Genomic DNA, 22,839 nt, shown 5'->3' with positions numbered 1-22,839 from the left:
AGGCTGGAGTACTGTGGCACAATAACAGCTCACTGCAGCCTCTACCTCCCAAGCTGTGGCGATTGTCCGGCTTCAGCCTCCTGAGTAGCTGGGACTACAGGTGCACACCACTGCACCCAGTTATTAAATAAATATTGTTGTTGTTGTTTTGGTAGAGACGGGGGCCTCTCTCTGTTGCCCAGGCTCGTGTCAAACTCATGGGCTCAAGTGATCCTCCTGCCTCGGCCTCCCAAAGTTCTGGGACTACAGACGTGAGTTAATGCTCCCAGAAACCAGGCTAATATTTTCTAGAGATGGGCACTCACTATGTTGGCCCAGGTTGGTCTCAAACTCCTGGGCTCAAGCAATCTCCAGACCTCAGCCTCCCAAAGGGATAACAGGTGACCAACCTGGCCCTCCAATTTCCTTTGACTTCACCATTCCTCAGGCAGCACCCATGGGAGCACACTTTGTAGCTTGAATCACTAGAGACAGCTCTACTTCCATAATGCAGAGCTGCAGTCTTTGACCACAGCCGCCTATCTCTCACCTCTGCCATGACCTTGCCTTTCTTGTCTCAAGACTTAGGACCCGTTTTGGTTTTATCTGACTCCTTACCCAGCCTAAACTACTCAGTTCTGTCCCCTTACCTACCTACCTACAGGTCAGTTCCCAAACCAATGATCGTTGTTCCATGTCCCCCACCTCTTTTTTTCACTCCTGGTCTCTGGAGTATTGCTGGAAGAAAAATAACCAGAGTATGTTTGCCAAGCCCCAGATTCCCTGACTAGCCTCACTGCCAGGCTCTAAGGGCAGCTCCATGATCCTTTGTCTTTTATTGACTCCCTGTCACCCTCAAGATAACTATTCAAACTTTTCCACGTTCATCAAGCCACTCCACCTGTCCCCATCTCTCTGCTCTCTGCGAAATGCCTTTCCTTCCTGCTTTGTGAGATTGAGGCTATGCATGTGAACCCTTTAAGTTTTCCCTCTGTCCGTCTCTATACTTGATTCATCACTCAAAAATTGCTCTCCACTTTTACTCCTTCCTTTTTTTTTTTTTTTTTTTTGAGACGGAGTCTAAAACTATTGCTGGCCTGGAGTGCAGTGGCTTGATCTCGGCTCACTGCAACCTCTGCCTCCCTGGTTCAAGTGATTCTCCTGCTTCAGCCTCCCGAGTAGCTGGGATTACAAGCATAAGCCACTACGCCCAGCTAATTTTTTTATTTTTAGTAGAGACGGGGTTTCACCATGTTGGTCAGGCTGGTCTCAAACTCCTGACCTCAAGTGATCTGCCCACCTCGGCCTCCCAAAGTACTGGGATTATAGGCATGAGCCACTGCACCCAGCCTACTCCCTCCTTTTGGACTCAGAAGAAGTGTTGCACCCTTTGGCATATGTTCTTGCCTCCCCTTTTCAACTTCCTCCAGGACTTCTCTATCATCTTCCTTCTCTCCCTTGCCCTTAGCTCCTCTCCCGTATACTATAAACATGTGCAGGTCTTCCTTAATTAAAAATATTTAATCCCTGGGCCAGGCGCGGTGGCTCACACTTATAATCTCAGCACTTTGGGAGGCCGAAGCAGGTGCATCACACGAGGTCAGGAGTTGTTCAAGACCAGCCTGGCCAACATGGTGAAACCCCATCTCTACTAAAAAATACAAAAAATTAGCTGGGCATGGTGGTGGACACCTGTAATCCCAGGTACTTGGGAGGCAGAGGCAGGAGAATCACTTGAACCCGGGAGGCAGAGGTTGCAATGAGCTGAGATCGCGCCATTGCACTCCAGCCTGGGCAACAAGAGTGAAACTCCATCTCAAAAATAATAATAATATTTACATCCCTTGGCATCATAGCAAGACTCCATCTCTACAAAAAATTTTAGAAATTACCCAGGCATTGTGACACATGCCTGTAGTCCCAACACTTTGGGATGCTGAGACAGGAGGATTGCTTGACCCCAGGAGTTTGAGGCTGCAGTGTGGTGTGATCGCACCACTGCACTCCAGCCTGGATGACAGAGCAAGACCCTTTCTCTTAAAGGAAAAAAAAAAAAAAGTATAGGCCGGGCATGGTGGCTCACACCTGTAATCCCAGCACTTTGGGAAGCTGAGGCGGGCAGATCAGTTGAGATCAGGAGTTCAAGAGCAGCCTGGGCAACATGGTGAAACCCTGTCTTTACTAAAAGTACAAAAATTAGCTGGATGTGGTGGTGCACACACCTGTAATCCCAGCTATAGAGAAGGCTGAGGCACAAGAATTGCTTGAACCCAGGAGGTAGAGGTTGCAGTGAGTCTAGATCACACCACTACACTCCAGCCTGGGAGACAGAACCAGACTCTGTGTCAAAAAAATAAATAAATAAAAAAGTACAAACCTTGGGCCGGGCGCGGTGGCTCAAGCCTGTAATCCCAGCACTTTGGGAGGCCGAGTCGGGCGGATCACGAGGTCAGGAGATCGAGAACATCCTGGCTAACACGGTGAAACCCCGTCTCTACTAAAAATACAAAAAAAAACTAGCCGGGCGAGGTGGCGGGCGCCTGTAGTGCCAGCTACTCGGGAGGCTGAGGCAGGAGAATGGCGTAAACCCGGGGGCCGGAGCTTGCAGTGAGCTGAGATCCGGCCACTGCACTTCAGCCTGGGCGACAGAGCGAGACTCCGTCTCAAAAAAAAAAAAAAAAAAAAGTACAAACCTTGACCTTGCCATCTCAATTTTCTGTCTGATTTCCAACCTTTCCCTCACCCAAATCCTTCATGTGCGCAGTTCCTATGACCTTAGTCTCTGAGTAAAAGAAAACAAAAGAAACAAAAGGCCAGCTGCAGTGGCTCATGCCTGTAATCCATGCACTGTGGGAGGCTGAGGTGGGTGAACCACTTGAGGTCAGGGGTTGAAGACCAGCCTGGCCAACATGGTGAAACCTTGTGTCTACTAAAAATACAAAAAATTAGCCGGGCATGGTGGTGCACGCCTGTAACCCCAGCTACTCAGGAGGCTCAGGCCGGAGAATTGCTGGAACCCGGGAGGCTGAGGTTACAGTGAGCTTAGATCACGCCACTGCACTCCAGCCTGGGCGACAGAGCGAGACTGTACCTCAAAAAAACAAAAAAGAAATTTAAAAAAAAAAGGTAAAAACACTATGCACTGTACTTGGTCCACAGAATGACCAACAAATGTTTGTTAAATGAATGAATGAATGAACTATTCAGTTGATAATACCTTCTCAAAGCTCACTATTTCCTTTGCCTTTATGGCACTCCTTTTTCTTGAGATTGAGTTTTGTTCTTATTGCCCAGGCTAGAGTACAATGGCATGATCTTGGCTCACTGCAACCTCCGCCTCCCGGGTTCAAGCAATTATCCTGCCTCAACCTCCCGAGTAGCTGGGATTACAGGCATGCGCCATCACACCCAGCTAATTTTATATTTTTAGTAGAGACAGGGTTTCTCCATGTTGGTCAGGCTGGTCTCAAACTCCCAACCTCAGGTGATCCGCCTGCCTTGGCCACTGGCCTGGCCTTTTTTTTTTTTTGAGATGGAGTCTCGCTCTGTCGCCCAAGCTGGAGTGCAGTGGTGTGATTTCAGCTCACTGCAACCTCTGCCTCCCGGGTTCAAGCAATTCTCCCTGTCTCAGCCTCCTGAGTAGCTGAGATTACAGGCACCGCCACCAGGCCCGGCTAATTTTTATTTTTTTTTTTCTTTGAGACAGAATCTTACCCTGTCGCCCAGGTGCCCAGGTTAGAGTGCGGTGGCACGATCTCGGCTCACTGCTAGCTCCACCTCCTGGGTTCACACCATTCTCCTGCCTCAGCTTCCCGAGTAGCTGGGACTATAGACGCCCACCACCAAGCCTGGCTAATTTTGTATTTTTAGTAGAGACGGGGTTTCACCCTGTTAGCCAGGATGGTCTCGATTTCCTGACCTCGTGATCTGCCCGCCTCGGCCTCCCAAAGTGCTGGAATTACAGGCATGAGCCACCACGGCTGGCCTTTGACACTCTTTTATTCTTGTTCTGCTATTACGTCTCTGATCTTCCCTCCATCACTTATTTATTTATTTATTTATTTATTTATTTATTTTTGAGATGGAGTCTTGCTCTGTCACCCAGGCTGGAGTGCAGTGGTGCAATCTTGGCTCACTGCAACTTCTGCCTCCTGGATTCAAGCAATCCTCCTGCCTCAGCCTCTCCAGTAGCTGGGACTACAGGTGCGTGCCACCACGCCTGGCTAATTTTTTGTATTTTTGGTGGAGAGGAGGTTTCACCGTGTTAACCAGGATGGTCTCGATCTCCTGACCTCGTGATCCGCCTGCCTCGACCTCCCAAAGTGCTGAGATTACAGACATGACCCCACCGTGCCTGGCCTATATATTTGTTTTTTGAGACAGCATCTTACTCTGTTGCCCAGGCTGGAGAGTGCAGTGGTGTGATCTTGGTTCACTGTAGCCCGATCTCCCAGGCTCAAGCGATCTTCTCATCTCAGCCTTTTGAGTAGCTGGGACTACAGGCATGCACCACCACACCCGGCTAACTTTTAAAATTTTTATAGAGATGAGTTTTTGCCATGTTGCCCAGGCTGGTCTCGAACACCTAAGCTCAAGCAATCCTCCTGCCTCAGCCTCCTAGTGCTGGGATTACAGGCATAAACCACTACGCCCATCCCTTTTCTCATTATTTAAGTGTGATGTTTCCTAAGAGTGTAATCTCAGCCGCCTTCTTTTCTTCCCTTTTTTTTTTTTTTTTTTTTTTTTTTTTTTTTTTTTTTTTTGAGACAAACTCTCGCTCTGTGTCCCAGGCTGCACGATCTTGGCTCACTGCAACCTCTGCCTCCAGGATTCAAGCAATTCTCTTGCCTTAGCCTCTGTAGAAACTGGGATTACAGGCTTACACCACCACACCTGACCAGTTTTTGTATTTTTGGTAGAGATAGGGTTTCATCATGTTGGCCAGGCTGGTCTTGAACTCCCGACCTCAGGTGATCTGTGCATGCCTTGGCTTCCCAAAGTGCTGAGATTACAGGCGTGAGCCACTGCTCCCGACTAACCTTCCTCTTTTCAATGAACTATTCTGTCTTAGAGTTCTCATCCATCTAATGCCTTTACAGCTCACTTCTGTGCAGGAGACTCCCACACCTGTATTTCCAGACCCAACCTCTTTCCACTCCCATCACCCCCATTTCTAACTCTTTATGGAACATAACAGCTTGTTCCACTATTACCTTATAATTGTACGTGCTTTTCTTCAGGACAATTCCTCCTCCTCAATGGTTCTTTTCTATTATTACTGCCATCATTGTCCTAGTAACTCAAGTCCAAAGCCTGAGTCACCCCTAACCTCTCTCCTCCCTCAGCCCTGGCCTCTCCCTCCTGTTTTATCCAAGTCCTGCTAATTTCCTCCCTAGGGGAGAGAGTAGAAAGGGAGGTGAATTAGGAAATTATTGCAATAATCTAAGCTTGAGAAAATGACATGGAGCAAAGGAGTGTTGAATGGGGAAGTGGAAAATATTCCCTAAAATATTTTGAATTTTTACCTGAAATAAAGGTTTGCTTTATTTCCATGAATGTATCTGTCTTCCCTAAAGGTATATCTACTCCCTTCATGGCATGTATTTGCCTTCATGCATTTTATTAATATACATCAAGGGTCTGTTGGTATTTTATTTTCGTATTTTTATTTTTTTTAGAGACAGTGTTGCCCGTGGTGGAGTGCAGTGGCCCAATCATACCTCACCGTAACCTTGAACTCCTGATCCTCTCCACTCAGCCTCCCAAGTAGCGGGAACTACAGACATGTGCCACTACACCCAACTGAGTTCTTGTTTGTTTGTTCATTTGTTTTTGAGACGGAGTCTCACTCTGTTGCCCAGGTTGGAGTGTAGTGGCGTGATCTTGGCTCATTGCAACCTCCGCATCCCAGGTTCAAGTGATTCTCCTGCCTCAGCCTCCTAAATAGCTGAGACTATAGGCACATACCACCACACCCAGCTATTTTTTTTGTTGTTGTTGTTGAGACGGGGTCTCACTCTGTCGCCAGGTTGGAGTGCAGTGGCGCAACTGCAACCTCTGACTCCTGGGTTCAAGCGATTCTCCTGCCTCAGTCTCCTGAGTAGCTGGGACTACAGGCACGTGCCACCACACCCGGCTAATTTTTTGTATTTTTAGTAGAGGCGGAGTTTCACCATGTTAGCCAGGATGGTCTGAATCCCCTGACCTCGTGGATCCACCAGACTCGGCCTCCTAAAGTGCTGGGATTACAAGCGTGAGCCACTGCACCAGCCTTTTTTTTTTTTTTTTTTTTGAGACGGAGTTTTGCTCTGTTGCCCAGGCTGGAGTGCAGTGTTGCGATCTCGGCTCACTGCAGCCTCTGCCTCCCAGGTTCAAGCAATTCTCCTGCCTTAGCCTCCAGAGTAGTTGAGATTACAGGCATGCACCACCACGCCCGGCTAGTTTTTGTATTTTTAGTAGAGTCGGGGTTTCACCATGTTGGCCAGGCTGGTCTCGAAGCCCTGAGCTTAGGTGGTCCGCCTGCCTCAGCCTCCCAAAGTACCGGGATTACAGGCGTGAGCCACCGTGCCTGGCCTAATTTTTGTATTTTTAGTAGAGATGGGGTTTCAGGCTGGGCGCGGTGGCTCACACCTGTAATCCCAGCACTTTGGGAGGCCGAGGCAGGCAGATCACCTAAGCTCAGGAGTTTGAGACCAGCCTGGTCAACTCAACATGGTGAAACCCCATCTCTACTCCAAATATGACAATTAGCTGGGCATGGTGGTACATGCCTGTAGTGCTAGCTACTTGGGAGGCTGAGTCACAAGAATCACTTGAACCAGGGAGGCAGAGGTTGCGGTGAGACAAAATTGTACCACTGTACTTTGGCCTGGGTGACAGAACGATGCTCTGTCTCAAAAAAAAAAAAAAAAAAAGATGGTGTTTCACCAGGTTGGTCTCAAATTCCTGACCTCAAGTGATCCACCCACTTCAACCTCCCAAAGTGCTGGGATTACAGGCATGAGCCACCTCGCCCTGCCTGTGTTTTGTTTTTTTTGTAGAGACATGGTCTCACTATGCTACTCTGACTAGTCTTGAACTCCTGGCCTTAGGTGATCCTCCCACCTCAGCCTCCCAAAGCACTGGGATTACAGGTATGAGCCACCATACCTGGCCTCTCCCTCCCGTTTTTAATCCTATCCTCTGCTTTATAATTATTTTCCATTTCCCCATTCAGCACTCCTTTGCTCCATGTCCTCATTTTCTCAGGTCTGGATTATTGCAATAATTTCCTAATTCACCTCCCTTTCTACTCTTTCCCCTAGGAGAACGTACTCCAACTATGACCTAGTCATCTACCAACTCTGCAGTCACCCTCCTGTGATCACGTCCCTTGTGATCTTCTCAGCCAGATGTGATCCCTTTTTCCCTCGAACTCAGATAACATTTGGTTTGTATCCCTAGCATGATTCTCATTACACTTGTTTTTTTGTTTGTTAATGTGTATACATGTCAACTTTCTCACTAGATGAAAGCCACTGAGGGCAGGAAACCAGACTCTATCTAACCTATCTTTCCAACATAATATACCACACAGTGTCTTTTTTTTTTTTTGAGACGAAGTCTCACTGTCGCCCAGGCTGGAGTGCAGTGGCATGATCTTGGCTCACCGCAACCTCTGCCACCTGGGTTCAAGTGATTCTCCTGCCTCAGCCTCCAGAGTAGCTGGGATTACGGGTGCCTGCCACTGCAACTGGCCAAGTTTTGTATTTTTAGTAGAGATTAGGGTTCACTGTCTTGGTCAGGTTGGTCTTGAACTCCTGACCTCGTGATCCACCCGCCTCAGCCTCCCAAAGTGCTGGGATTACAAGCGTGAGCCACTGCGCACACAATGTCTTATACCAGCAGGTCTTTGATGTACATTAATAAAATGCATGAAGGCAAATACATGCCACAAAGGGAGTAGATACCTTTAGGGAAGACAGATGCATTCATAGAAATAAAGCAAACCTGTATTTCAGGTGAAAACTCAAAATATATATACTTTTTTTTTTTTTTTGAGACGGAATCTCACTCCATCACCCAGGCTGGAGTGCAGTGGTGCGATCTCAGCCCACTGCAACCTCTGCCTCCCAGGTTGAAGCGATTCTCCTATCTCAGCCTCCTAAGTGGCTGGGACTACAGGCACATGCCCCAACACCCGGCTAATTTTTATATATGTTGTAGAGACGGGTTTCACCATATTGGTTAAGCTGGTCTCGAATTCCTGACTTCAGGTGATCCACCAGCCTCGGTCTCCCTAAGTGCTGGGATTACAGGTGTGAGCCACTGCGCCCAGTCAGAAAACTCAAAATATTTTTAGGGAACATATGTGTGCCTAGAAAAACAGATGTGCCCTGAGAGATGTGTGTCTCAGAGAATGAATAGGCATGTTCCAGGAAGCATACAAGTATATATGGAAAAGGCAGGATGCCCCAAGAAATGGACATGCATGTACTCAAGGAGGCAGATATTTCAACAAGAAGGAAAGTCCCTGAAGAGGCTCAGGGTGGGCTGGGCACAGTGGCTCACGCCTGTAATCCCAGCACTTTGGGAGGCTGAGGCAGGTGGATCACGAGGTCAGGAGATCGAGACCATCCTGGCTGACATGGTGAAACCCCGTCTCCACTAAAAATACAAAAAAATTAGCTGGGCGTGGTGGCGGGCGCCTGTAGTCCCAGCTACTCAGGAGGCTGAGGCAGGAGAATGGCGTGAACCCGGGAGGCAGAGCTTGCAGTGAGCCAAGATTGCGCCACTGCACTCCAGCCTGGGCAACAGAGTGAGACTCCATCTCAAAAAAAAAAAAAAAAAAAAATTAGCTGGGCATGGTGGCACACGCCTGTGGTCCCAGCTACTTGGAAGTCTGAGGTGGGAGGATCCTTGAGCCCAGGAGGTCGAGGCTGCAGTGAGCCATGTTTGTGCCACTGCACTCCAGCCTGGGTGACAGAGTGAGACTTTGTTTCAAAAAACAAACACACAAGGAACTGTTTGCTGTGGAGATGGCGGTTTTCTGACCCCAGGGTCCAGTGCTCCTCAGCCTTGAGCTTCTTCCAGATCACATAGGTCTCCTGATTGCTGGCTTTAGCGGACACCAGGGGGCAGTGTGTTGCTAGGCTGTAGGCCACACCCAGTCCAGGACAATGTAGGATGAGGGCAAGGGAGGTAGAGGGGGGTTGTGAACCTAGTAAAGGAAGCCCCCACTGCTTTCTCCCACATTTGTGAGGTCCTTAGGAATGGATTCCTGTTGCTCAGTCAGGGTTCCTCTTCCCAGGCCCTGGGAGTAAACTGAGGCATGAAGAAGGGGAATAGTCAGGGCTCCTGGGCAGCCTCCTGCTCCTCTTGCAGGAGTCACAAGCACAGATTTTTCCTTTGCCCCTTCCCCCACACCTCCTCAGTTGCAGGCCCCCAGCTGCTGTCCAGACCGGAAGGGAGTCTCTTCCTGCTTGTTTCCTGGAGCTGAGTTTGGATAAGGACAGGAAAGGCCCGCCTGGGAGGAAAGAATATAGGGGTGTGACCTTCATGGAGGCAGGGAGCAGGGGGGCAGGTGAAATGAACAGAACAATGGGCCATCCAGATTTTTCCAGTTCTACTACCCAGAGCTGAGGGCCTATGGGAGTGGCAGGGAAGGACACAGGTTCCACTGAAATGGGAAGAAGGACATTGTACAAAAAAAGTTTTATTTTGAAGATTACAGAACTTGTGCCATTACCCCACCCGGCTTCCATTCCCAGCAATCCAGGGATCTGTGGTGGGGAAGAGAGTGAGAAAAGGGAGTAAGAGGGGAGGAGGGAGGCCTGGTTGGTGTGGGGAAGTGGAGTAAGGTGGTTATAGAGAAGCTCGTGGCTCCCTAGGCCTGGGCCTCACTGTCTTTACTCCTCCATACTACAAGAGTGATAAGGAAGGGGATGAGGCAGATGGGGGCTATGATCATGGCCAGGAGTACATCCTCTGGGGGGTCAGAGAAGGTGGGCTGCACCAGGGAGCAGTTGGCAAAGTGGATCTGGTGAGTCTCAAAGATGATCCTCTCTGCCAAGGGATTGGGGAAGCCCAGGTCAAACAACTCCGCAAAGTGCTCCAGGCATTCTCGCAGGGTGCTGTAAGGCCTAGGGGCAGAAGAGGACTTGAGTGAGGGAGGGGGTGGGCCCAGGGAGAAGAGTGCCCCACACTCACTCAAGGTCTACCTGCAATGAGCAGGCCCACCCCCTGGCCTGAGCCACCCTCCAGCACTGCCCCTACCTGCTAATCATGGCCCAGTCGCACCAATCCTTTTCGATAGAATCCATTTGATCCTTATAATGATTCCAGCAACATTGGACAGCTGTCTCATAGTTCTTCACCGTTACCCCTGTAGGTACAGATGCTGAACAATGACCACACCCCTGCCCCTCCCTCCAAACCCTCCTGCCCAGGTGCTTGCAAGGTGAACTGCCTGTCTTCAAACGTGGGAACCCTTCGGAAAGTTTCCCTAGCAAGACATTCTGGCGGAGGACAGAGTCCCAGCTCAGGAATCATGTAATGACTTCCATGTGCTAAGCACTTTCCATCCCAGCCTGATAAGAACTTCCACGTACACCTTTTCCTGGGGTCTTCTAGCCCACTTGTGAGGTGGGCAGCTCAGAGCCGCGCAGGGGCCGACCTGCACATGAGAGGACAGGGAGAAAGACTGCAAGGAACCCCAAGAGAGAACAGAGGGGAGTTTAGTGGGGCATCAGCTGGGGTGGGGCAGGCCTTGTGGGAAAGGGACCCTCCCCACTGAACTTGCTGTCGTCCTTGCCCTCGGCCACCCTTCCACACCCCGGGTACCCACCTTCTGACCCCGTTGTGCCTGTGGTGGGAAGAGGCTGAGCCAGGGCCTCATGGGGCTTCAGGACAGCTGTGGGAAGAAACGGGAGAGGAGGGTAGCATAGCGGGGACCCAGGTAGTGGAGCCTGCGACGGGGTTGGGGGACTGAGACCCTCCGTAAACAGGGCTACCTTGGAAGAAAAGGAGGAATAATCTAGCCCCCACGGACGCCTCAGTGCCGGGGAGGGAGGGGCTGGCACCAGCTCCTAGTCACTCACACCCAGGCCCAAAGCCCCCTCACCTCTGGCCAGCTCCTGTCCTCCGAAGCCCTCTCCGCAGGGCCGGGGCCGGCACCCCAGCTTTCCCCGGGTGGGAAGCAGCTCGTGCTGCGCCCTCCCCGAGGTGGGGTCAGGGACCGTCCGAAGGCCAGTGCTGCTCGGTCCGTCGGTCCGCACCCGGACCCCGGGCCCGTTCCGGCCTCGGCCATCCAGCCCCTCTCCCCTCTCCCCTCCGGGGCCTCCCGCGCCTCCCTCCCGGGCCTCGGGGCGCCGCGCTCACCGCCCAGCAGGAGGAGGAGGCGGAGCGCTGCCGGCCGCCCGGCGCGGGTCCTAGGGAGCCGCGGGCCGCCGGCGCGCTCCACCCGGAGCCAGGCCATCGTGCAGCTAGGAGGCGAGGAGCGGCGGCTGCGCTGAGCCGGGCCCGGGTGTGGGGGCGCCTATATCCCCAGCCCAAGCTGCAGGAAGCCGCGCCGCTTCCTCGGAGGGGCTGGGACGGCGGCGGCCACGTGGGGGGCGGGGGCGACGCCCGGGGCCAGAGGGTGGAGGGGGAGTAGCTGCCGCACCCGCGCCTGGCGCCCGCGGCTCCCTCCGCCTCGCCGGCGTTGGCCCACCCTCTCGTAGCTCACCCCGCGAGGCTGGACAGCTCCCGGAACCCCGGAACCGGGATCTATTTCGGGGGCTCGGCTGCGTGGCGCCCAGGACTCTCCAGGGTCTCCCAGGATCGCTCCCTGGATTCAAGTCGCGCTCTCTCTCTTTCGGGTCTGTAGGGGTCGGCAAGCTGCTCTCCCAGACCTGGAGAACAGGGAGGAGGCTGGGAGCTCCAGCGGCCTCTCGACGCCGCTGCATCTAAAGGGCTGTCTTGGGTTGTGGGGCAAGGGGCGCCTGGAGCTGAGCCGGGCAGCTCAGGGTTCCTTATCCTATCCCTAGGAACACCCGCTGATGTCAGCCCACCAGCCAAAACCAGGGAGGAGAAGCGGGAGCCGGCCCTCCAGAGTCGGGAAAAGGTCTGCGGAGTGTGGTAGAGGGGAAAACAAAGTCCAAATACCCTCCCTTCAGATACCTCCTGGGGCCTAGACCCCACAAACCTGTTGGGGGGGGGACAAAATACGATGGCTACGTTCCCAGGAAGAAGGTGCCACAGTTCTTCAGGACCACGGTTGGGAGAAAGAAGGGAGGGGTTTTAGAACCTTCAGTGTGCCACTTCATGTGCCTGGTGAGTGTATCACCATTTTACAGACCAAAAAACTAAAGCTCAGGGCCGACAGCCCGGGATTTGAATTCAGAGGCTCTGGGTTCTAATTCTGCCTTCCTACTCCCCAGATATAGGGCCTTGAATGACACATTTACCTTTAGGACTTCTCGTGTAAAATAGGGACATTCGCTTCCTCACCAAACAGTGACGGTGGCAGCTGTGAAAGGGCACTGCACTCGCTAAATGCTAGTTTCCTTTCCTCTTTTCCTAAGTGACTTATCTAAGGTCACACCGTTAAGGAAGCAGCAAGGCTGAGCCTGGGCCTCCAGGGGCCCTGACTTTGGCCACACCACAGTTGCCTCTTGTGTCCTGGGCCAGAGGTTCATTACTCTGAGGCAGCTGAGGAACCCAAGAGCTGGTTTGGCCATGACGTTCAAGTCCCAGACACAGCTGTCAGCACCAAACTTTCCTAAATTACTCCCAGACACTGACCTTTGGACTCAGCTGCTGCTGTTGTCCCAGTTTACTGCCCACCACAAATTATCTGTCATGATCTCTCTTGAAGTCTTCATCTCAGGATCTCAAGCTCTTGGATCATGGGCACAGATAACCTGTTGTCCTCCTCTATGGTCAAGAGGCTGCTTTTGCAAGGAATCCAGTGGGAGAGAGTCAATGGCCTGCTTGACGTGAACTCCAAAGTCCTCCTGGTAAGGATCATTTCTATAATGATTCAGAAAAGAGCCAGGCAGTCTCCAAGACGTTTCAGGCTGGGACCAAATCTAGTCCTTCCTGCCTGCCTAGGATTGCTCCTTTCAAGAAGGAAACATGGTAGATTTCTGGGTGATAAGATGGGAGGAGGGAGCAAGGAGGTGCAGAAAGCAAAACAAGCCATTTTCACTGGGTTGGGGCCAGAAGCACATGAGCCCACTATGGGTTAGGACTGGGGTTGGGGTCAAGATTAAAGGGGACAAAAGCAAATGTTAGATTTAAAATAGAGCCTGGGCATCATAGTGAAGCCTTGTCTCTACAAAAAAAAATAATAATAATTTTAAATTAGCCTGGCATAGTGATATGCACCTGTAGTCCCAGCTACTCGGGAGGCTGAGGCAGGAGGATCACTTGAGCCCCAGAGGTCGAGGCTGCAGAGAGCTGTGATTGTGCCCTGTCTCAAAAAAAAAAAAAAAAAAAGGACAATATGGCATAATGATAATGGATAATGATAATGGATAAAATTTAAAAATGATGGGGATTCTGAAGGTAGGTTCTGCCTCTGTCTTACTGCAAGTAACTTGGGCAGGTTATTTCACATCTCTGGAGCTCAAGATTTTCATATGTAAAATGGCCTTTAGATCAAAAAAGAAAATATAGGTAACTTGGTAGGAAGTTCCTATTTTATTTTTATCTTACTTTTTAGGAGTAGAGGCTCACTCTGTTGCCCACACTGGAGTGCAGTGGAAGAATCATGGCACGCTGCAGTCTTGAGCTTCTGGGCTCAAGAGATCCTCCTGCTTCAGTCTCCCAAGTAGCTAGGACAACAGGCTTATTTTTTGTAGATATGGGGTCTTGCTTTGTTGCCGAGGCTGCTCTCGAACTCCTGGCTTCAAGCGATCTTCCTGCCTCAGTCTCCTAAAGTATTGGGATTCCAGGCATGAGCCACCGCACCTGGCCCTCGGGAAGTTTTATTTTTAGACTAGGATTGGGGTTAAGTTTGCATCATGATGTTGAGACCTCCGAAGGAGAGCTTATTATAGTCATTTCTGAGCTCGGGTGTCCAAACTGTCTAGTTGGAGAATCTGGGAATTTTCTCTCGTTTTGATTTTCCTCTTCCACTTTTCCGTGCCAGTTGGATGTTTGAATGTTTTTATTGACCTCTGAGAGCATCCTGGTAACTGAGGGTTTACTTTGGGGGTCTTTGGAGATGAATAGGGACAGGAGACCTCACCTTTCTTTTCCATGTAGCCATAGGGGATAGTCCCACGATCTGATGATCTGTAGCAATGGGTGGAGGAAGGGCTGTATAAGAAACAGAAGCTGGTTTTGTCATGGGAAGTCCCCTGTTTTCCACTGCTGAGGGCCCTCACCTTCCCTTTCTAAGCCCCTTTCTGTTTTTGCTATTAAAAAATACACTTTTTAAATCGCAAGTAATATATAAGTATATACAAGTTGCAAAATATATAACCCAGAAAACTTTGTGTCCCCACTCCTATCTCATTTCCCACATATTTTGGATTTTTTTTAAAGAAAAGCATAAATGGGATTTTATACTCCTATTATTCAGTGACTTTTTTTTTTCTTGAGATGGAGTCTCGCTCTGTTGCCCAGACTGGAGTGCAGTAGTGCAATCTCGGCTCACTGCAAACTTCACTTCCCAGGTTAGGTCATTCTCCTGCCTTAGCCTCCTGAGCAGCTGGGATTACAGGTGCACGCCACCACATCCAGCTAATTTTTGTGTTTTAGTAGAGACAGGGTTTCACCAGGTTGACCAGGTTTGTCTTGAACTCCTGACCTCAAGGGATCCACTTGTCTTGGCCTCCTAAAATGCTGGGATTACAGGCATAAGCCACTGTTCCCAGCCTCAGTGACTTTTAAAAAACGTAACACTCTTGCTGGGTACTCAGCTCATGCCTGTAGTCCCAGTTACTTGGGAGCCTGAAGCAGGAACTTGAGCCCAGGAATTGGAGACTAACCTGGGTAATATAGCGAGACTCTGTCTAAAATAATAATAGTAATAATAATAAAGAAGCCAGGCACAGTGTCTCACACCTGTAAACCCAACACTTTGGGAGACCAAGGCAGTAGGATCACTTGAAGTCAGGAGTTCGAGACCAGCCTGAGCAACATGGCAAGACCCTGTCTCTACAAAAAATAAAAATAAATTAGCCAGACTTGGTGGCACATGCCTGTAGTCTCAGCTACACAGCAAGCTGAGACAGGAGGATTCCTTGAGCCCAGAATTTCAAGGCTGCAGTAAGCCATGATCATGCCACTGCACTCCAGCATGGGCTACAGAGTGAGACCTTGTCTCCAAATAGAAAAAGAAGAAAGAAAGGAAGGGAAGGGGAAGAGGAAGGGAAAGAGGAAAAAGGAATGAAAGGAAGGAAGACTTAGTAACATGTCTTGGATATCTTTCCATGATACTACATATGTATGTATGCCTCTTTCTTTTTAACTGTACGTAGTATTGCCTTTAGTCTTTTTTCCCCCTTATCTCCAGTGAAATCTAGGGTATTTATTTATTTATTTATTTATTTATTTATTTTTGAGATGGAGTCTTGCTCTGTTGCCCAGGCTGGAGTGCAGTGGTGTGATCTCAGCTCACTGTAACCTCCGCCTCCCAGGTTCAAGCAGTTCTCCTGCCTTAGCCTCCTAAGTAGCTGGGATTACAGATGCCCCCTACAAGGCCCAGCTAATTTTTGTTTTTTTACTGGAGACAGGGTTTCACCATGTTGGCCAGGTTTATCTCAAACTCCTGACCTCAAGTGATCTGCCCACCTTGGCCTCCCAAAATTCTGGGATTACAGGCATGAGCCACCATTCCTGGCCTGGAAATCTAGTTTGTTTGTTTTTTGTTGTTGTTTGTTTTTGAGACAGAGTTTCGCTCTTGTTGCCCAAGCTGGAGTGCAATGGTGCTATCTCAACTCACTGCAACCTCCGTCTCCCAGGTTCAAGTGATTCTCCTGCCTCAGCCTCCCAAGTAGCTGGGACTACAGGTGCCCACCACTATACCTGGCTAATTTTTGTACTTTTAGCAGAGACAGGGTTTCACCATGTTGGTCAGGTTGGTCTCCAACTCCTGACCTCAGGTGATCTACCTGCCTCGGCCTTCCAAAGTGCTGGGATTACAGGCGTGAGCTACCGCACCCAGCCATAAATCTAGTTTTTAAGTTTCTTACACATTTCCTTATTCTTCTGCCCCTCACCACCTAGGGCTTGGAGAGAGAGGGATCTGGTTCTCATTCAGCTGGATATTGTCCTGAGACTTCTGGCCCCGGTGTAGGTTAATTCCTCATGAGCAGGAATCCTACTACTGTCCTACTGCCACTTCCCTTCTTGTTACAGGCCAAGGGTCATCCTGCCTGGAGCAGGGCAAAAGGTGACTTACCCCTTGGAAAGAGTGGCATCTTTAATCTTCAACCTCCACCCCTACCACACACACAAATCCAGAGCCACCCACGAGGAAGTAAAAAGTGCTAGGGCCTTCTACACCTTGAAATTATATGTGGAGCATCCTGCAATAAGCATCTCTATGGCGCACAGTCATTCACACCTGCTGGCCTCTCCCCCAGCTGTCTGCAAAATGAAGAGCAGAGCACAAGAGAAGATGTGAGAAAGAGTCAGGGTCGGGGAAGCCAGAAGTCCTGGCTGGCAGGGGCTGATCCTTCCTAACTAGAGAGAGGAGACAGACTTCTTGAGAGGGCAGGGAGACAGCAGGGAGAAGTGGAGGAGCCATAGCCAGGGAGCCAGCTAAGGAAGGGAAGACAAAGGAGTGGTGACACAACTACTCCATCTCTCCCTAGCCTCCTCATCTCCAGAATGATGGCACACCTGGGAGGGGCCTGACTACCTTTCAGGGGGAAAAGTAGTCATTGGGCTGGGTGCAGTGGCTCATGCCTGTCATCCCAGCACTTTGGGAGGCCAAGGCAAGCGGATCACCTGAGGGCAGGAGTTTGAGACCAGCCAGACAAACATGGTGAAACCCCGTCTTTACTAAAAATACAAAAAATTCTCTGGGCATGGTGGTGTCTGCCTGTAATCCAGCTACTCGGGAGGCTGAGGCAGGAGAATCGCTTGAACCCGAAAGGCAGAGGTTGCAATAAGCTGAGATTGTGCCACTGCACTCCAGCCTGGGCAACAAGAGTGAAACTCTGTCTGAAGGAAAAAAAAAAAAAAAACCATTGGAGAAGACGGGGTCCTTCCAGAGAAATTGATCAAGTCATATTACTCATCAACTGCTGGGGACCTAACAGTCACTACCATTTATTAAGCACTTACTCTAGGCTGCATAGTGTGTCTACTGACACATGTGCTGAAAGCTTTGTATGTATGTCTTAAAGCCACACCACTATAACATCAGAATTATCTTCTCCATGTGTGAAATGGGGAAACAAGAGGAGAAAGTTTACAGTCCCAGAGCTAGTAATTGGCAGAGCCAGGATTTAAACCCAGGATAGCTTGATGCTAAAGTTCATGTCTTAGCCATTATGATTTATCACCTCCTCTCACTCCACATCAGAATACCAATTTCTTACTGGATCTGGAAAGGAGGAGAGAAGGATGGAGAGTTTCTTCCAGGACCAAATTGACTCCTCCACAAATAGGAAGATCCCCAGAGTGTGTGCACACACCCTCCTCCTCCTTCCTTCTCCAACCCTGGCTGGACAATGACATCACATGGTGGAGGCTGTTTTTTAAGAAGAACCCAGGCCAGATTTACAAGAATGATGCTCAGGCAGCGTGACTGTCAAGAACCGTGGCCAAGTGACCCATAGCACACACCCAGCAGTGCTGAGAACACAGCTAGTCCCTTAGCACCTGGGGCTGACTCATGGCTGCTGTAGGACCCAATGCCAGATGCCAGGATTGCTTTCTCCCTCCATTCATTAGGATTGTCCTGTGAAACCCTCCCCAGGAACACTTCTACCCCATCCTGGCACACCAGGAGCCTGGATACTGCATAACACAGGTTACTCATGTTTGTTTACCAAGCCTTGAAGATGACAGGCAATATGCTGTTATGCTCAATGCATCATACAAATTGTTTAATTTAAAACTGAACTATTAAATTAAGTATCATAGCAACTCACTTTACAGACAAGGAAACTGAGGCTCAAAGGTTAAATAAGGGTCAGGCATGGTGGCTCACTCCTGTAATCCCAGCAGTTTGGGAGACTGAGGTGGGAGGAGGATTGCTTCAGCCTGGGAGTTTGAGACCAGCCTAGGCAATATAGGGAGACCCCATCTCTACAAAAAATTATCTGGGCCTGGTGGTGTGTGCCTGTAGTCCCAGCTACTTGAGAGCCTGAGGTGGGAGGATTGTTTGAGCCCAGAAGTTGAGGCTTCAGTGAGCCACGATCATGCCATTGTACTCCAGCCTGGGCAGCAGAGCAAAACCCTGTATTAAAAACGAACAAACAGGCCGTGCGCGGTGGCTCACGCCTGTAATCCCAACACTTTGGGAGGGCAAGGCAGGTGGATCACCTGAGATCAGGAGTTGAAGACCAGCCTGGCCAACCTGGTGAAACCCCATCTCTACTGAAAATACAAAAATTAGCTGGCCGTGGTGGCACATGCCTGTAATCCCAGCTACTTGGGAGGCTGAGGCAGGAGAATCGCTTGAACCTGGGAGGTGGAGGTTGCAGTGAGCCAAGATAGTGCCACTGCACTCCAGACTGGGCGACAGAGCGAGACTCGGTCTCAAAAAAAAAAAAAAAAAAGAAGTTGGAGTAGTGTGAAGAAGAAGAGGTGAGAACAACCCCCAGACTGACCAAAGCCCACGTGCCTGCCGTTGCATCCTGCGTCCAGCGCCTACATCCCGCCACCATCGCTGCCACCACCATGCCCAAGACAAAGGCTGAAGGGGATGCTAAAGGAGATGAAGCCAAGGTGAAGGACAAATCACAGAGAAGATCTGCGAGGTTGTCTACTAAACTTGCTCCTCCAAAGCCACAGCCCAAGCCTAAAAAGGCCCCTGCAAAGAAGGGAGAGAAGGTACCCAAAGGGAAAAAGGGAAAAGGTGATGTTGACAAGGAGGGGAATAACCCTGCAGAAAATGGAGATACCAAAACAGACCAGGCACAGAGAGCTGAAGGTGCTGGAAATGCCAAGTGAAGTGTGTGCATTGTTGATAACTGTGTACTTCTGGTGACTGTACAATTTGAAATACTATTTTTTATCAAGTTTTTAAAAAATGCAGAATTTTGTTTTACCTTTTTTTTTAAGCTATGTTGCTAGCACACATAACACTTCATTGTTGTTTTTTGGGGAAGGGGCATATGTCACTAATAGAATGTCTCCACAGCTGGATTGATGTGGGGAAAACACATTTCCCTTCTGGTTTTGAAAGATTTCCTCTTGGCTCTCAGGAGGAGGGATTCCCTGACTTTGACACACATGGCCACCTTGGCACAAAAGCCTTGTGCTATGGAAAAACAAATTCATTTTTATGTCCTTTTCTCCCTTTCCATCCTTCAGCATAGACTTAACTCCCTTAAGCCCAGACATCTGTTGGGACCTGACCTCTAGTCATTGGTTACCAGAGTGTCAGGCAATCTGGACTTTCCAGTGATGCCACTGAGATGGCACTTGTCAAAAGAGCAGTGGTTCCATTTCTAGATTGTGGATCTTCAGATAAATTCTGCCATTTTCATTTCACTTCCTGAAAGTCAGGTTTGGCCTATGAAAAGTTGTTAAACAACATGCTAAATGTGAAATATCAATCCTTACTCTAAACTTTCCCTGTTCAGAGCATCAGATGAAGACTTCATTGGGTTTTATAGTGGCTTTCTGATTTTTGGTAGTCCATTGAAGGAGAAGGGAGTTTGAAAGTTGTTGTATACTGTTAACGATTGTCTGCCCATGTCCTGCCTGAAACGCCATGATTGTTTATGGAAAGTATCTTTAATAAAACTGGATACAGCTTAAAAAAAAATAAGTCAACTTGCTAGAGAGAATCGAATAGGAAAGAAAGAGGAAGATTGGCTAGAAGGGCAACCCCACAGGGCCCCTCAGGGCACAGAGGTCTTTCCTCACTCAGTACTGCCCCTCTCCTGATTATGCTTACTTTGTCTATAGACAGTACCTTTTCACATTCTTTCCTGCAAGACACATTAACACATTAGATGGACAATGAAAAAAAAATACAGGCCGGGTGCAGTGGCTCATGCCTGTAATCCCAGCACTTTGGGAGGCTGAGGCGGGCGGATCACAAGGTCAGGAGATCGAGACCATCCTGGCGAACACAGCGAAACCCCGTTTCTACTAAAAATACAAAAAATTAGCCAGGTGTGGTGGTGGGTGCCTGTAATCCCAGCTACTTGAGAGGCTGAGGCAGGAGAATGGTGTGAACCCGGGAGGCAGAGGTTGCAGTGAGCCAAGATCGTGCCACTGCACTCCAGCCTGGGTGACAGAGCCAGACTTTGTCTCAAAAAAAAAAAAGAAAGAAAAAAATGCATTATTTTCTGGATCATAAACAAGGATCCAACATATGTTAAGCAAACATGACACTAATAACACGTGTGTTTAACGTGTGATGCCTGTAATGTGAGCATAATATTACAAAAGGCAATATTTTCCTCATCTGTAAAATGGGGGTGATAATAATATCTGTAAGTTACAAAGTATAAAGCACTTAAAGCACAACTCGGCCCATAGTTAATACTACATTATTCTTATTACTGCCTTAGTGCTTAAGAGCACACACTTTGGAGTCAAGTAGACCTGGGTTTGCATCCCAGTTCCATTGCTTATTTGGCTGTATCAGACTTTGTGTGACAGGGCACAGTAGCTTACGCTTGTAATCCCAGCACTTTGAGAGGCTGAAACAGGCAAATCACCTGAGGTAAGGAGTTCAACACCAGCCTGGCCAACGTGGTGAAACCCCGTCTCTACTGAAAATACAAAAAATTAGCCAGGTGTAGTGGTGCACACCTGTAATCCCAGCTACTTGGTAGGCTGAGGCAGAAGAATTGCCTGAATCTGGGAGACAGAGGTTGTGGTGAGCTGAGATCGCACCACCACACTCCAGCTTGCGCGACACAGCGAGACTTCGTCACAAAAAAAAAAAAAAAGACTTTGTGCAAGTTACTGAACTCCTCTGAGCTTGTCATCTTATCTACAAAATGGGATCACTAGCATGTATCTCGCTGAGTGGTACAGATGAACTATGTAAAGCATTTGGCCCGATGCCTGGCACTACTAAGCATGCGATAAATGGAAGTTACTATCATAATGTGTAACACATATAATTATGACAATTATATTTCCAAGATATTCTGGGATCTTTACAGTTTCATAATTTTGCTCTTTTTACCATACAACACTCCTTTTATTGAAACAAATATAGACTTTGGAGTCAGACAGCCTAGTCTGGATTTGAATTCCAGCTCTCCTTCTTACCAGCCTGGGGCTATGGAGAATGTTGTCAATTTCCCTGAGCCTCAGTGTTCTTCTCTGTAAAATGTGTATAATACCTGACTCCCAGGCATTTTGCCAGGATTACATGGGATTCCTACCCAGTGCAATGTCTAGTGATAATATAAATGCTAAAAGCAACTTGTTAAATGTATAAATAAATGTGATTTATTTTTGCTCCTTTACATACAGTATCATGGATATAATTTGTAGATGTGTGTACTGTGAATACAGTGGCCACTTCTCTTGCTCCCAAAGTGTCTCTGTAGCCTGGTGTTTCATCCTAGCCACAGAAGGGTTCAAAAGGCCATAGCATCGCCAGTGTGGGACCCTGCTGATAGGGAAGAGAGAAGGGGAAGTCACAGAACCAAGGGAAACTCCCTTTTCCTGTCTGGCTAGGATTTGTTTGTCTTCTACACAGGCTGTATGTTCCCTGTTGATATGGGGGTCTGTCAAGTGTCCAGCTTTGATTGGCATCTCCAGTACAGAGGAAGTAAGGAGCTCCTTAACTTTCAGGAGGTGTTTTCCTCTGGACTTGCAGACTAGAGTCCCAAACACATTTTTCTTTCTGGCACCACTGGTGAGAGCAGAAAGCAATGGAGAAAATCCAGAATCATGATGTCAGAGCTAAAAGACCTCAGAGAAGGGAGGCGGTATAGTGGAGTGGTTCAGAGCATTGATTGGGGCGGTCAGAATAACTGAGCCCAAATCCTGGCCATACCACTTACCAGCTGGATGACCTGGGGCAGGTTATAGAATCTCTCTAAACCCTCAGCTATAAAGTGGGGATAAGAATATTGCTGATTCATATGAAATCAGATGATTTGTATAAAGCTCTCAGGACAGTGTCAGGCACATAGTAAATACTCAGTATTTGAAAGCTGTTACCATTTTCTCTTGTTCTGCCATTTCATTTTCACAGTTGAGGACCCTAATGGCCAGAAAGAAAGCACAGCTCATTAGCTGTCCACCCGATCAGAGCTACTTCCCAGGCAGGGCTGTGCCAAAGGCACGTCCTTAGGGATCAAGACCCTGCATTAACTGTGCTGACAGCAAGAACCAGCAGCCTCATGCTAGCTGTGGGGTTGGAGCCTTGAGGGTATGTGCAAATCAAGGCATGACTTCCACCCAAATGAGTGCCCAAAAGAGAAAGTTCCTTCCTGCTGGAATTATTTATTTTGTGATTAACAAAGACTGTGGAAGCCCTTTCTGATATTTTGGCTTAGAGGCTCAGAGTTTAAACTTGTAACAGCCATGGACAAGGGTTTATTATGGGCCTGTTCTTACTTGCTGAATTGAATTCATTATTATGATGCCTAAGCAACTAGGGGTCAGGAGCTAAGTACCTAAGGCAGACAGCTAGGATTTTGTGATCAGAGGACAAAGTGTCCGGGAGTGGAGAGGCTTCAAAAACTGAGCCCTGTTTCCAGGCTCTGTAATGTCCAGACCTCAACTTGCTTT

General features: G+C 48.9%; 1 protein-coding gene, 1 long non-coding RNA gene and 1 pseudogene across 2 annotated transcripts; 2 read left to right on the top strand and 1 right to left on the bottom strand.

Annotated features, from left to right (window-relative positions):
- The first annotated feature begins 240 nt into the window (after positions 1 to 240).
- Positions 241 to 10,589, top strand: LOC105472099 (uncharacterized). Its single transcript, XR_981455.2, has 3 exons — positions 241 to 251; positions 7,284 to 7,408; positions 10,349 to 10,589. It is a non-coding gene; the product is annotated as an uncharacterized lncRNA (long non-coding RNA).
- Positions 9,656 to 11,486, bottom strand: LOC105472098 (receptor activity modifying protein 2). The gene is made up of 4 exons (XM_011725072.2): positions 11,338 to 11,486; positions 10,805 to 10,870; positions 10,234 to 10,342; positions 9,656 to 10,100 (listed from the first exon to the last, which is right to left on the bottom strand). The coding sequence occupies exons 1-4, from the start codon at positions 11,432 to 11,434 to the stop codon at positions 9,845 to 9,847; spliced, it is 528 nt and encodes a 175-aa protein (XP_011723374.1). The 5' UTR covers positions 11,435 to 11,486; the 3' UTR covers positions 9,656 to 9,844.
- A 2,185-nt stretch (positions 11,487 to 13,671) lies between these two features.
- Positions 13,672 to 21,641, top strand: LOC139359642 (non-histone chromosomal protein HMG-17 pseudogene; annotated as a pseudogene).
- The last annotated feature ends 1,198 nt before the right edge of the window (positions 21,642 to 22,839 follow it).

Source organism: Macaca nemestrina, chromosome 17, assembly GCF_043159975.1.
Source record: "Macaca nemestrina isolate mMacNem1 chromosome 17, mMacNem.hap1, whole genome shotgun sequence".
Classification (NCBI taxonomy): Eukaryota; Metazoa; Chordata; class Mammalia; order Primates; family Cercopithecidae; genus Macaca; species Macaca nemestrina.
Note: the sequence above shows the minus strand (reverse complement) of the source record. Positions and strands in the feature narration are given on the sequence as shown.

Bases quoted from the DNA above. Each gene is read 5' to 3' on its own strand.
- LOC105472098 (XM_011725072.2), bottom strand. From the start codon at position 11,434: ATGGCCTGGCTCCGGGTGGAGCGCGCCGGCGGCCCGCGGCTCCCTAGG. The intron at 10,343-10,804 runs GTGGGTACCCGG...CTGTACCTACAG, and splicing joins AGGCACAACGGGGTCAGAAG to GGGTAACGGTGAAGAACTAT. The intron at 10,101-10,233 runs GTAGGGGCAGTG...TTCTGCCCCTAG, and splicing joins GACTGGGCCATGATTAGCAG to GCCTTACAGCACCCTGCGAG.